The sequence below is a fragment of the Cryptomeria japonica genome, chromosome 4, assembly GCF_030272615.1.
Source record: "Cryptomeria japonica chromosome 4, Sugi_1.0, whole genome shotgun sequence".
In the NCBI taxonomy this organism is placed as follows: Eukaryota; Viridiplantae; Streptophyta; class Pinopsida; order Cupressales; family Cupressaceae; genus Cryptomeria; species Cryptomeria japonica.
In genome coordinates this window covers 264,080,410-264,096,064 of record NC_081408.1, presented here as the reverse complement: position 1 = coordinate 264,096,064, position 15,655 = coordinate 264,080,410, and the positions used below count along the sequence as shown (strand labels likewise).

The 15,655-nt window shown below is 41.1% G+C and overlaps 1 protein-coding gene across 3 annotated transcripts in view; it reads left to right on the top strand.

Annotated features, from left to right (window-relative positions):
- Positions 1-15,655, top strand: part of LOC131065578 (uncharacterized) — a 130,195-nt gene that overhangs the window by 38,801 nt on the left and 75,739 nt on the right. For 2 of the 3 annotated variants that reach the window (XM_058000141.2, XM_058000140.2), the window contains exons 3-4: positions 6,298-6,440; positions 8,149-8,323. In XM_058000141.2, coding sequence (XP_057856124.2) covers positions 6,298-6,440; positions 8,149-8,323 — 318 coding nt within the window. Of the gene's footprint in view, positions 1-6,297; positions 6,441-8,132; positions 8,324-15,655 lie in introns of those variants that run through there. The other variant, XM_058000142.2, reaches the window with a different exon arrangement.

Below are 15,655 nucleotides of genomic sequence, written 5' to 3'. Positions count from 1 at the left end.
TGGGCTTATTATTTGATGGAGTCATAAGGGGTTGTTTTGATTTTTAATTCCTCCTCTACTTGGCGTTAAAAGTGGATTCTAAAATAATATTAATTTCTCTTTATAGAGCTGCAGTGCATAGACTTTATGAGAAAGTTAGAGCTAAAATCAGAACTAGTGATGGAATGTCTGAGTGTTTTGGTAGCGATATTGGTGTTAAACATGGATGCCCTCTATCTCTGAGTTTATTTGGTATATACATTGATAAATTAGAAGTATGGTTGAACAAAACGGAGGGAGAAGGCATCCAACTTGCGGAATATGTGGTGAAATTACTCTTATACGCCGATGATCTTATCCTAATTTCTAAAACGGCTCATGGGCTCAGAGAGCACTTAAAGCACTAGAGAACTTTTGCTAGGAGTTAGGGAGGCAGGTGAATATTACTAAAACCAAGATCATGATTTTCTCTTTAAAGAGGAAAGAAAAGCAAATTACCTTCCTTTTTGATGGCAGCCCGCTGGAAATTGTAAAAGAATACAAATATCTAGGGATTGACTTCCACTATAAGCTTAGTTGGGAGACTTGTAGAGCGAAAAGGGTACAGGGAGGGTGGAATGCATCGTTTCTACTTCAAAATAGGTGCAGAAAAGATGAATTGTGGGATTGGAAAACCAAGAAAACTCTTTTTGGTTTGTTGGTTACGCCAATTGTTTTATATGGTTGCGAAGTTTGGGGAGGCAGCATGTCAAACTGTGGATGGAGACAGGTAGAGAGGATTCAAAAACACCTAATCGCAAGCCATCTCAAAGTTAAAACGTTAGTTCCATATGATATCCTTTTAGCGGAAGCAGGTACATTCTCGTTGGAGGCTTCAGCGATAACCAGGTTAATAAGTTATCTAAAGGAGGTGGAAATCGTGGATAATCAGCGGTGGCCCAAAATCGCCATGGAAGGAGGACTTAACCATAGGAAGAAAACTTGGATGAAACAAAACAAAAAGTGGTTGAACAAATGGAACACCAAGTTGCACGAATGTCCGGATACCAATGAGGAAATAAAAAAGCTGGTCATAGGAAAGTTTCAAATTGCCATGTGGAATAATTGTATTGGTCGAAAAAAGACGTATTACATCAAAGAGTTTAACCTTACTTGGGATCATGGGGAGGAAGCATACTTAGGGGCAGCTATTAAAGGCAAGGCAAGGCTGTTAGTGGCTCAATTGAGGACAAGTTTGCATCATCTCAAGTGTGAAATGGGTAGGTGGAAAAGGCCCAAAGAGCTATGGGAAAAGAGAATTTGCTTGTTTTGCGAGATTGGTGCAATTGAGACCGAATGCCACTTTCTCAGTGAGTGCACGGCTTATGATGATATTCGTGCTTAGTACAAGTCCATCTTGAAAAGTGAAAACATGCATCATTTATTTGGCGAGGATAAGATCAATCGGACTGCTAGTTTTCTGGTCAAGATTCATAGTAGGAGATCTGACATGGAAAAGATTATGAAGTTATCTTAGGCTGTGATTTCCTGGTCCCATAGACTGATGGGTCTCGTGAACGTTAGTAAAATCATTCATTCATTCATTCTTTATGTGGTGAGGGGGAGCATACCTCATGAAATTTAGTGCTATGCCAAGTTAGGTGGAAACAAGAAAAAAAGAGATATGGAGCTTTTGTGGGGGTTTTTTCCTTATGCACGAGTGAAGAAAAGAGGAGTTTTTTCACAGGGTTTGGAGTTGCAGAGAAAAAGACATTATCTTCAGGTGTGGGGCACCCCAGGATGATGGGTGAATGAATGGTCCCAGTCAGGAGTAATACTGGTTCAGACCGACCAAGATTTTTGAGCAGACTTGTTGTTTTGGGTTTGTTATTCTCTGAGAAAAAAAGAAGTTTTTTCAGTTCTTTTAGTTGCTTATCATTCCTGTTAGGTTAGAGTTGTTACTAATAAGGGATTGCAGATTTATTACATCAGATTCCTTCATCAAATCTGTGTAGTCGAGCAGCTTCAAAAAAAAGTTACTATGGATCAAATAAAATGATCGATTAGGGCAAACAAGGAAGATTCTGGATGTGGGTATTTTTCCTAACTTCTCGCTACATCTAGGCGACTCCATTGCATGGTTTTCGAAGTGAAATTTGTGGGATTGGAATTTATTTGGAAGAATCAACCCTTCTTACAAAGCTGACTAGGGGTATAATGCAGGACGGATATTTGGGCTTCAAGCGTGAGGTTCATTGAAGCTTGTGACTCCGTGTTTGGAAGTCAAGGGATCTAATATGAATTGCAAACCCTTAGAAGGGCTTTACATGCTCAGGAAAGCTAGAGCAAAGTTTTTAATTGCTGCAATGCCCATTTTGTTGACAATCCAGTGATTCTGCAGCCATCCTATATATTCTGAGCATTCATATAGTGATCCTATTCATCTGGAAATTGCATTTATGTTCTATTACTGCTTTGGAGGAGAGTGTTTCAAGTTTTGAGGGTGCATTCTTCTTGCAGACCATATTTTGTTCATAAACGGTGGATATTCCAGACCTGAGAAACTGCAAGTAGCTGTCCAAGGAAGGGCATTGCTTGCTAGACACATCCCTTTACTTTCAATTCGTGGTTCAGACCTGAACCTCGTGCTGTCTTCAGTTCTTCCTGGAACAAATCAAACTGGCTGGGTGATGAAGGAATTCCTGAGTGCTTTGGTGAATCTCCTTGTAGCTTGAGCTTACTTAGTCTTGGTGCTTAATGCCATTACATTCCCAATTAATCTAAAGCATCTGTGAGGTCAGAATCAATTATGAATTTTCAATGTAGTCTTGAGTTTTTAATTGATGTCCAATGTAAGCTAGCAAACTGTTTTAGTTAGCAGAGGCTTTCTGATCAGAACAGCAGATATAACTTTGTGTAATTACCTCAATGTAATGCGAACTTGGCTTTCTTCAATGCATTATTGTTATGGCTGACCTTCAAACAATGATCTGTGCATTATTTGAATGTTATGGAAGTTTTTCAAATGATCTTGTAAAATCAGAAAATACAGTCTGAAAACACTACTAAGCACCAATGCAAGCAAACTGTTTGATGAAATTACTCATAGCGGCGAAAGCAAAAAAATTGGTCTAGAACAGGGGGTGTTCTTACAAATTGCTACTTAAACAAGGGCGCCATTTATCTTGCGAAAGGAATCAAAGGCCCTATTTACAAATTCTCCCCAAATATTTATTCTAAAATTTGTGTCACACAAAACACTTTGCTTCTCAACTAGTATTTTAAACTTAATGTAATAACCAAGAGATTCATCTCTCCTTTTCAAGAAGCAAACCTGTATTTGCTAGTTGAGTCATCGGTGAAACTCAATAAATATCAGTCCCTAGGAAGAGAAGGAACTTGAATCAGACCCATTATATCAGTGTGAACTAGCTTATGTGGCTTCCAAGATTTAGCTGAATCAATTCTGTCCATGTGATGTTTACAATAAATGCAACCTTCACAACCATCATTTACAACTACTATAGATGGTAAGCACTTGACTAAACCATTATTAGCCATATAATATATAATCCTGAAGCTCATTTATCCTATCTGGTCATGCCACAAACTGCTTTTATCATTAGTGTGAGATCCAAGCACATGCGTTAGCGATGCCCATAACCATGGAATTAGTAGAATCCTCTTTCAAGAAACCAGTGGCAACTAACCAGCTATCATCTAATCAAGTGTAATGTCCCCTAATTAGTCATACTTTAGATTAACCTAAATTTGCCCAAATCTAAAAGATAGGTTATTAAATTTTATGGGCATAACCTTTGTATACTGATTTCCTGCAACAAAGATTAGAGAGCACATGAAATAATACTTGTAAAACTGAAACATATACCACTGAAATTATATTAATGATATCAATTCTGCTATATTAGTTACTGTTTAGAATTACAATTTGTTGGGTATAATCAGTTTATTATATAAAGTCAGATTGAAAGTCAATTTCCTTAGCCCATTAGGGTAGGCTAGTTGGATAGGGTGTCCAAGAAACAAATCCTCGTAGGCCCAAGGGCAGATACCATATCCCCCTTGGCTCCATATGGCAGGTGTTAGGCATCCATCATGGAGTGGCATACCCAGCAAGGTGTTCTATCACCGTTCCCCCTCATCACAACCACCTTCTCTCTTAAGCCCAAGAGCAAATGCTTCATCCCTCTTGACTCCAAGTGGCAGGTGTTAGGCATCCACTATGGAGTGGCGTACTTAAAAGAGAGTCCCTCTTTACAATGAACCATTTATTATATTTATTCAATCCATCACGTTATGATAGTCAATTACATCTGACATAATTATCATTTTATATTACATTTCAACAGTGCTGTGTATTGGATTGTCATCAAAGTTTCCTGTTAGTGTTACTTTGTATTGGCATTAACCACTCATCATCATTTCATTATAATCAGTTTGTTATTCCTTATAAGAATTTGCAGTATTACCATAATTTGCATAACCTGAATCTGATTGTATTATGTATTCCTGAGATTATGTGCAGATATATATATTTATATGTTACGTCTGGCAGTACTGTTATGTTATTTTAATGCTGTTTGAATAAATAGATAAAACTTACCTTCTTAACTTAATATGATATTAACTGTCATTGACTTGATTAAGAACATCTTAATTTATATTCAATGATGCACAAATCTGAATTTAAATATGTATATCATACTGGCTGATATATACTCTAATGCTAACTCAGGAAATTCATGCTTATACATACCTGACACTGAACTTACCCATCTTTATCCCTGCTGGCAGACTTTACCATTCCTTGCTTGCTATCCCCCCAAATTGGCATGGGGGAAGGTATTTATCCTAACCCCCCATCGTGGTGGAAAGCCACGATGCTTCCTATTTGGTAGCACCCATTTTTGAAGGGTTGCTACCCTCACACCTGACGGGATCCTCCATTTAATCAAGCCATCGTTTTAGAGGAATGGCTATCGGGGACCAGTCAACAAATATAATATATATTTTAATAAAATGGCATAACTCCATATTGTTAATGTTTATAATGTATATTATTAATATATATATTGTTACACCATTTTAATACAATGTATATTATTAATATAATAACATTATTCAATATATAAATGTAAATTAATGTACATTATTAACATAATAACATCATTCAATGTAAATTGATAATATGATATCTTTTTTTATATCAATGTAATATAGTATAATATAATTTTAACATGATTTAACATATTATATGGCAAAATTTATATTAATTATTTCTGCTATAAATGGGGGACATTACATCAAGTCAGGAAAATATTTTACCATCATTTTTTTTAGTGATTTGGCAATGAAAACTACTTGTTTCAATTAAGCATATACTTAACATTAGCAAAAATCCCATTGCGTACATAAATGTCACCAATTCCCTAAAGTAGCAAGGCACTACAATAACCCATCAATTTTTCTCATCATGATAATTCCTGTGAGAGAAAAGCATAGCCATCATGAGACAGTGATGAGGTGCATACAAATCAATAACTCAAATCATTCTTCAAAGAAGTGGAAGTGCTCAAAGCAACAAAAAACAAGACATTGTGGTTGTTTAATTTGGAAGCAACAATTGGCCACAAGCCTATGATTAATTCCTTACCCACCTAAAAGGCTTATTTTTGTTGGAGCAATAGTTTAGAAAACCTCTCAGTAGCAAGAGTAGATAAGCCATCCTAAGTGTAACAAATCATATATTAGGGCAAAGTTTTTTTTGCAAGTATTCAGATTTGAATAAAGCCTAATTAGAGCCATTTGTTCTTTTCATGTTTGTGGTTGTACTTATATTGGATAATTACAGCCATTTGTTCTTTTCATGTTTGTGGTTGTACTTACATTGGATATCTTGTGTAGAGTTTTGAGGTATGAGAGGAACTTATACTGTATGCTGATTTTTGCCCTTTTCACTATAAAAGTAACTGTTTTTGCCCTTGTGTTTGATGACATATTCAGCATATTCGGCATAATACGCTTTTCTCTATAAAAGCAACCGTTTTTGCCCTTTTCTCTTTAAAAAGGAACTGATTGCACCACTAGACATATATTCAGCATAATGTGCTTTTGGAAGCATTGTTTTAGTCATTAGAGCATTCAGGCATAGATACATCTGTTTGGCATGGAATTCCGGATTAAGGTATTATTGTTTTCTAAGTGGCCAATCTCATGACAATTTTAGTGATGATTTTTATAGTGAGCATAAACATTCCTTTTTTCTCCTTTAAACCTAATGTCACTGTCCTTAAAACTCACCAATAGACATTTATGCAGGGTGAGGTTTTTCTATTGTGGTCTAGTGCAGTGAAGAAAGCTACTTATTGGGGGAATGACAGTGCTTTTAAGGGCAGTATAAAGAAATATGATGCCATTCAGATGCAGCATGAGGCTTCAATACATGCTGCCAGCTTTTGCAGGTAGTTATACTTATCTACATGACATGGAGCTTGATTATTCTAGGAGATTGCTATGCTTGTGTTTAATCTCAGGTTCAATTTTTTTGAAATTTAGGATGGTAAAGTATTCTGGAGGAGTCAAAACATCCTGTCAATAGTAAATTGCACAGTATTATTTTCGGGAAGAGTATACAAAATACAATTGAATTTCCCAGACTCTTGATTAGATGGCATTATTATATAGATTACACTTTTATCCATAATAATCTATGAAAAAGATTTGTAGAATGCTTATTAAGAGTGCAATTAGAATGCAACAAATGATGGAAACTACCACTTTCATATTGGGCATAACAAAAAGGGTACTTTGTTTCCATGATATATCTAGGGTAACAAGTACTTGAGGAGGTATCTAACTTGCCATTTTATCTGTCATTTACTAATTTTATTTAATAGGGTAAGGTGCTAAAAAATAAATAGGAATGACCAAGAATGTTTTGTATTTTGCTCATGTGAGCTTTCATGATTTACTTATGTAACTTTAAAAAGTGTTTGAATCATGGATACAGTGGTTTGAAGACATGCAGTATGGTAGACAAGGCATATGTTCTTATTAGTACCAAATCATAGATGGCATGAAGGACTGCCACCAGTCTTTTATATTGAATCTTGGATAAACCCTTTTTAGGTCTGAATTGGGATTGCTCACATTGTCTTACAAGTTGTTTTTGATTCTTGTTAGCTCTTAAGGTTGTTGAGTGTCATCATTTACCTATGATTTAAGAGGCTTTATGTGTAAATGCCAGTGTTATGGATTATTTTCCTTCTTGCATGGGTTTCATTATGTGTTCTCTTCTAATTTTTTTAACAATGAGTCTTTCACAAAGCTTTCTTAGGTCTGGATTGGGACTGCCTGCTTTGTTTTAGCAGTTTTTTGAGTTCATCAACTCTTAAGGTTGATGACTGCCATCCTTTAGCTATGAGCTAAGAACCTTATTATGTCAATGAGTGTCTTATATTCTATGTTTCTTCATGCATGGGTTTTGTAGGCTGTCCTGTTGTAATATTTTTGAAATGGCAGTAGAACCAATGTAAGAAGTACCTTATGTTTGATGACAATTACTTTGTTTTTTTCTTAGACGTATTTTGTACCTGATTAGTACTTCCTCTGGCAATGGCTACGAGCTCTGTATCTTACTCTAGCACAATCATATCGTGGATTGAAAATTTCACTTAATGTGCTGATCATTCCCTGATTAGTTCATAGCCTCATCTTTCTCTACCAGGTTCAGGTATCAAGTGGGAGGTGTATAATAGCTTGATTACATAAAGATTTATAGACTGAAACAAAAAGATTTGAGATTTTCGGTGACATATGGCATATATAATAGAAAGACTTCACACTCATTTGGGGCTCAGATGATAAGGAATTCAACTCATTTTGTAATCTATTGCTTTATTTTGTTGAAGGAAATTTCCCCATAGCATTATTTTATATGACATGTTTTTTGTTGCAGATTCTCTTTAACCCTATTGTGTGAAAGTATGAGCAACACAATAAACTATCCTTAAGAAAGCAAGTTTAAGTTTTATCTCAAGATAGAAAAATGGATTGACTAAAGTCTATAATAATTCCACTTAGAAAGAAAAAAAATTGTAAATGTTATGATGTTTTGTTATTTTTCCATATCTTGATTGGGCTTGTCTTAACAGAACATAATGTGCTTAGGAAAAGTGTGGAGACATATAAAATGGTATATGCTATTGAAGGAGGAGAGGTAAAGCAAGAGTCTTTGGTGAATTGTGCAAATGCACTTTGTGGTTGGGGTGACCTTGTTTGTGATATCCCAAATGATAAAGGTGGTGGAATTACTCTTGCAGCAAGTCTTTATGCTGAAGCCGATGTAAGGAATTCAATAACTTTCCTATTTTACTTTTCCTTACAACTTATTTGCATATAGGAAACCATGAGCTTGTCAAGAAGTTCTGCTAATTATAGTTTTCTATAGAGGAATATTTAAAGATTCGAGTGTCTTTGTTGAAAACTTGAATGTATAAGGAATTTTTTTTGTAGACCTTTAAGAAATTAATGTCTATTGTAGTTCATGGTTGTCTTTGGCATTTAAGTTTTTCTATTCTTGTTAAATTATTTTCTAACCCCATCTTGGATTATATGTTTTCTTTTCATGTTGAAGTAACATATGCTCTTCCTCTTCCTCCTCTTCCCGTTGCTGCGATTCCACTTCCCCTTCATCCTCTCCTGCTAGGTGTGGTGCCATATGGAACCCCTCATCGCCACTTTCCTGCTCCTCAGTCTCTTCGGCCTCTTCCTCGAAATCTTCGGTACTGCTGTCATCTTCAACCTCCACAGACACATCCAGCTTCCTCCTCTTTGCGCGGTGTCCCCAAGCGTGTCCAGATGGGCATAATGGTACATGGTGGGCTTATTAGGTTCCACCCTTCCGCGCAGTTCGAAAGTCCCCCACATTTCTAGCGGTACTTGCAGGCGTATGGCATCCAGAAATAGGCTGATGGCATGGTGGCACATGTAAAATGTCTTGTGTTCCAGCTAGAGGAAATCATGAATTCTTTCCGCCAAAAGTTGTCCCCAGTTGTACACTTTGCCACACTTAATCCCATTCATTAACCCTATCATCCAGACGGCTATGTCGGATGCATGACTGGCTCCCGTGAGGCGATTTTTTACCAAGTCCATCAACATTCTCCGTTCTCCTGGTGCGATAAACACACGCTTCAACCCCCTACTATCAGACTAGACACTTTTCCATTGCTCCTCTGTGAGGTCATCCCTGCATACCAAATTCAGCAGCCACTTCTTTTTTTCCTTGGTGAGCTTCTTGCCTGGTTTCGCTGCCGATGCCCCCTTCTCAGGTATGCCAAATACCCTCCTGAAATCTTCCGGTTTGAATGAAACTCGTACCGTGCAGCCCTGGAACTAAATGATGGAAGCCCTTTCCTAGCGGTTGTATCCGGATACCATAGTCCGTAGCACGGGCTCAAAATCCTTAATGTTGAATGTCGGCATTTGGATGGCATGGTCTACCTAAGCTTTTCTGAGGGAGTCCTTTATCACATGGTCGGGGGAAGTTTCCTCCCACCAGGTAGGACATTCGTTGCCAGTCACACTCTCAAAGGCTACATTCTCCGCCGTGACTCCCTCTGGATCCTTCTGCACTTTTGGCTTGATTTTGGCCTTCTTGCTGCCGCTGGCTGGATCTGTAGCTGTCATGGTTGCATTGCAATTGCTTTGGCCTGTTTTCCTGTCTTTGTCCCATCCTTGACCGTTATTATAACGGTCTGCAAGTGTGCTCCGCCAATTTGTACTAACCATTGTACTGGCTATTGCCTCTCCACCATATGGATTGGTCCGTACACTTCCCTCTTCTGACTGTACAACCTCTTCAACTTTTGCAAACTTTGCAGATAATTCTGTACGGATGGCACAAATTTTCCAACAAACGCTTTCAATTTTTATGTGTCTGTTCCTTGCGTGTACGGACTTCCCTGTGTCGGCCTTCGTACGGTACCGTACGGTCTTCTTCATGTTCGTACAATCCTCCCCTTCTTTGCGTCAGTAGTCGTAAGTTGTTGTATAGGCTTCTTAACTCGCTATACGGTCTTCAATGTACCCTGTACGGACTATTCTGCTGTGATTGCCGTACAATGTACTGTGAATTGATTGGTTCGTTGAGATCAACACAAACCGTACGGGTTAGGTGTGATTGTCGTACACCGTATGTTGCCTTGTGTTGTTGTCGCAGTACACCGTATGAGATGTTCCGTTGCACCTTGCTTGCCTCCGCCACGTCCGTACGCACAATCCGTACGCCGTACGGATTAACCAATGGTTCCTTCCACGCCTCCCCACGCTGATCCGTACGATCAGTCCGTATGTTGTATGAACTTAATTTCTCCTCTGTGCTTGGCCGTACGGATTGCTGTCCTCTTCTTCTCGATTCCATCCTGCTGCCAAGTCTAATTCGATTCCGTCTCTGAGATGTATACAAATGGGCTTCTTGGGGGTCTTTATAATCACTTGTTTTTGTCAGGGTTAGGGTTAGTCATAAATGCTTCATTAATTTTATATAAAATAAGTGCCTTTTTATTAAGTGTGTTTTTTTCCTACTTCCATCACTTCCGCTTTACACTTTAATTTTTTAATATTTGTTAACCTTGACCTTTTTCTCCCTTCCATATACTTCCCTTTCCCAACTTTTAATACCCCCTTTCTTAACAATTGTTTTAATTCTTTTATTTGACAACACTTTTTAAATGTAATTCTTCGTACCTTCAATTTACCAAGGTATCCCGAGGTTAGGTTGCATCGTTTAGACGGCCCTTTGTGGTCCACATGGTAGCTTATTGCCTCTACCAATGTTGCTGAATGATCTTTCCGCCCCCTTAGTTTCCTCCTTGTTGTTCGGGTGCTATATTTCTTCCTTGCTCTTCCCTTGCCACTCGTCCTGACTGCCTTCCACCTTTTATTTGACCCTTGGTCGGCGTCCTCGTCTCCTCTGCTCCTCTTCATTCCTGAGGGGTCATTTTGGGTCTTTAGCTTTATCTTTGAATCGTGCAACCACATACAAACGTGCGACAACCTCCTATAGCATTCTTGTGCACAATACGACCCCACCTACTCCAAGTCCCATATCTTGTCAACTAACGGAGCGAGTCCCACCCCCTTATATCGACCGTCAATGTAGTGACCTCCGTACTGTTGGTACCATTTTACTCTCTCTCCGTCAACCTCCATTGGTCTCGCGGGGTTAGGGATCACCCAGTATAATGAATTGGGTCCGGCTTTTGCTTCGCCAGGTCAGGAGGCGATGATGAATAAGTCTTCTGTTTTCAGCACCATTTTTAAACAGGGACCTAGGGTTACCCCGTACTCCTCTAAGTCAAGTTCTGCCTCCAGGTCTACAGGTTCCTTCTCTTTATTTGCCCTCTCGACGTTCCTTCGGGCTTCAGCCTCTTCATCGATATCGTATGCTACGTACCCTTCTCAAAGACCTTCATATGGGGCCCGCTTCTTCCAATGTCCTGAAACCCGCACCCATACAGTTGGCTCCCCAAAATACGCGTTTGTGAGGTGCTTGTGGTTCCTGGGAACCACAACACCTTCCACCTGCTTTGGCACAAGCCTCTCTTCCATGGCTGCAAAAGGCTTTGCCCACTCTTCATCCCTCCGGTAGGGTTCTTCTTTTACCACCGGGTCTTCGTCGACTTCCTTGCTTTGGCCAATGGTCCAGTGCCCTTTGGTAGCGTATCCCAGCATGTTAATCCCAATCACAGGTTTGTTCCATTCTTTGTAGATTTTCAGCTTTGAAACATTCACTGGGTCCCTGATTGGATTGTTATCCAGAGTAGATAGCTTCACTGCCCCGTTCTCGCCGACCTCTCTAATCTTATAGGGTCTAAGTCAATGAACTTTAAACTTCCTCGATCGGAGTTCGTTCCGGCTGTTATACTTCAGAACCAACTGCCCTGGCCGGAAGTTGACCCGTCGTAGGTGCTTGTCATGCCAGCACTTCTGTCGTCGTTGTGCTACCTCTGTTGCCCATTGTGCCATTATTCTCCGTTCGTCCAGTTTCATCAGGCTGTCAAGCCTTGCACTCAAGCTTTCTTCATCACCGAGTCTATTATCCACCGCCACTCGGAGGCTAGGTACGCTGTACTCGGCTGGTACCACTGCCTCTTGCCCGTACATGAGCTGGAATGGGGTATGCCCCGTGGTGACCTTGTAGGTCGTGTGGTAAGCCCACAGTATGGCTGGTAGCCTTTCCTCCCAGTATTCCCACTCCACCCCACACGATTTGTAAATTATTGACGCCAACAACTTGTTGGTTGCTTCTGCCTGTCCTTTAGCTCGGGGGTAGTACGGACTAGAGAGATTGTGAAAGATTTTGAACTCTACGGTCATTGTACGGATTAATTGGTTGACAAAGTGCACTCCCCTGTTATTGGTGATTTGAAGGGGTATCCCATACCTCGTGACGATCTGTTCATACAAGAACCGTGTCGTACTCAAAGCCGTGTTATCTGGCAGGGCTCTCGCTTCTGCCCACTTGGTGAGGTATTCCATAGCTACTACAATATATTTGCACTTGTGCATGCTACTCAGCTTCAAGGGTCCTACAAAGTCCAGAACCCACCGTTCGAATAGCTCCTACGACTGCGAGGGGAAGAGGGGCATTAAGTCCCGCTTGAGTGGTTTTCGTGCACGTTGGCAAGTGTCACACCCAACCACCCACTCTCGGGCGTCAGTATGTAGAGTTGGCCACCACAGACCTGCCAGAAGTACTTTCCTGGCAATTGCATCTAGTCCCATATGTCTGCCTGCTAACCCGTCATGTGCTTCCTTCAACACATTGGGGATTTCTTCCTCCATAACACATCTCCTCAAGATTTGGTCCGGGCCCATCTTATATAACAGGCCATTGATTAGCTGGAAAGTCTTACTCTTCAGTGCCAGCTTCCGCTGTTCCCTCCGGGGATTCTCCTTTGGGAATGTGGAAATGGAGAGGTACTGGCCGATCTTCTCGTACCACGATGGTAGTACTGCAATCTAGAACAAGTGTGCATTTGGGAAGTCCTCGTTCACCCCTTCGGCCGGTTCTCCTAATCTGATCCTTGATAGTTGGTCAACTATCACATGGGACTTGCCTGGCCGAACAATAATGGTGAAGGTAAACTCTTGCAGGAGTACTAGCCATCTACTTACCCGACCCTGAATAATTGGTTTATTTATCAGATACATTAGTGCCTGATGGTCCACGTAAAATGTGAACGGAGTACCCAATAGGTAGTGGCGAAACTTTTGTACCACATACACCATCCCGAGTGCCTCCCTCTCCGTTGTGCATTAGTTTCGTTCAGCCCTTGACAAAAGTTGGCTGGCAAAGAAAATGGAATGTTCCAGTCCTTGCGTCCCTACTTGTGTGAGGGTGGCACCAATCGTGAAGTTGGAGGCATCGATGTGTACATGAAACTCCTTATTCCAATCCGGGTATACCAGTATTGGTGCACTTACCGGCCGATCTTTCAATTCTTTGAAGGCTTCTTCCTGCTCCGTACCCCATACGAATGACTCCCCTTTCCTTGTCAGCTTATCTAGGGGCCAGGAGACTTGTGCAAAGCGTTTGATAAATCTCTGGTAGTAGCCAACATGGCCCAAAAATGACTTCACCCTTGTCACATTCGTTGGATTCTCCATGTTGAAAATCACTCCTATCTTATTTGGGTCTTGTCTTCAGACCTTCTTTACAAACAATGTGGTCGAGAAGCTTCCCTTGCGGTACCATAAACCTGCACTTCCTTGGGTTAAGAGCCAGTCTAGCTTTCCGACACCTCTCCATACATTCTCCGAGTGCCTTTAGATGGGTGTCCTGATCATTGAAAATCGACCAATCATCCAAGAATGCCCTGAAATTTCCTACAAACATTTTGTCAAAAATGTGTAAAATTATTCTTTGAAAGGTTGTCGGTGCATTACATAGCCCGAAGGGCATGCGATCGTAGGCGTACACCCCCTCCTCCACCACGAATGTGGTCTATAGCTTATCTTCTTCCGCAATACTTATCTGATTGTATCCCGAAAACCCATCCAGAAATGTGTATATCTCATGCCCAGTTACTTCTTCTAGAATGCTGTCAGTGAATGGGATTGGGAATGAATCTTTGATTGTTACTGCGTTTAGGTACCTAAAGCCCACGCATATCCTTATCTGATTAGCTTCCTTCTTGAGAGAAATGACTATTGGGGAAACCCAATCACTGGTTTCCACTTTGAATATGATCCTCCCAGCTTCCAACATTTTGTTGATTTCCTCATTCACCTTGGCCATGTAGTTCTTGTTCATCCTGTACGGTCTCCTCCGTACGGGTTGGGCTCCTGGTACGAGGGTTATGCGATGTACGCACAATTCCGATGGTACCCCCTTCAAGTCCTTTTAGGTCCAGGCAAAGACGTCCTTGTATTCCAGAAATATCCTGAAAGTCGCCGCCTTCAGTAGGGGTTCCAGTCATCCCGTACGAGTATCACCTGCGGGTCCTCGTCCTTGCCTAGATTAACTTTTTTCACATCCCTTTCCTCGTACTTGATGGGTTTGTCTCGTTCAAATTGGTGGGCTGGCGTGTCATCCACCCATGCCATTCCCTCCTGGTACCTACTGTACTCCAGGGGAAATGACTGTTCTTCCATACCGCCACTTGATTCCCCAATCTCGCATATTTGCAGCATGTGGCACTCTAGGTGGAAAACCTCGTAGTCCTCCATCTGCCAATGGAAGAGTCCAGCTAGGGAACTAGTTCCATCTTCAGAGCATCCATCCAGTTCCAGCACTCCTTCGTTGGGTTCCCTCCCTCCTCTGTCTTCTTCGGAACCCCACTCCCATCTAGTTGAGTCCTTCGAGTCGGAGTTAGACGACGCAAGCTCTTCACTGACGGATTGATTCCTCAGATCAATCACATACTTATGACCTTCACTCTCGATTGAGAGTGTATTCTTCTTCCAGTTATGATTGGTTCTAGCCATGATCAACCATCCCCTTCCCAGGAGGGCATTGTACGTTTTTCTCTCCAGTGGAATGAATACGAAGTCCAGGAGGAATTGTTGTGTCCCGATCACCACCTTTTGTGCCATGAGAGTCCTGAGGGGTTTGATGCTGTGCTGATCCGCACTGACAAGATGAAATGTTGGTGGCCAGAGGGTAGGTTTGCCTAGACCTCTCCAAGTTTCTTCTGGTAGCACGTTGACTCCATACCCGCCATCCACAATGGTGTTTGTGAGCTTTTGTCCCATCATGTCCATCTCCACCACGACAGGTTTCTATCCAATGCTTACTGTGAGCAACATAGGGTCCATGGCATCCGTACCAGGTTCCTTCATTGGAGCCGCACTAGGTGGTTCTGTTGCCGTCCGGTGTTCCTAGCCGACGGTGATGTCGCCGACTGCATTTGTCAGGGTCATCCTCAACTATGGCATGGTCTTTGGAAGGTCGAATACCCGTACGGGTATGGTGGTCTGTAATATCTGCTTAATGATAGTTTTCTCTGGTCCTGACCGAAGTGGGGTACTGGCAGCCGGGTGCAAGGCCCTCCGTTCTTCTGCCATCACCCGCTCAATATCTTCCCTGGCTTCCTGGAGTCTTTCCTTCTCCGTGCAAGGGTCAGGATACATGGCTTTCTTGTTTTGCAATCTTGTGATTGCCAGTATG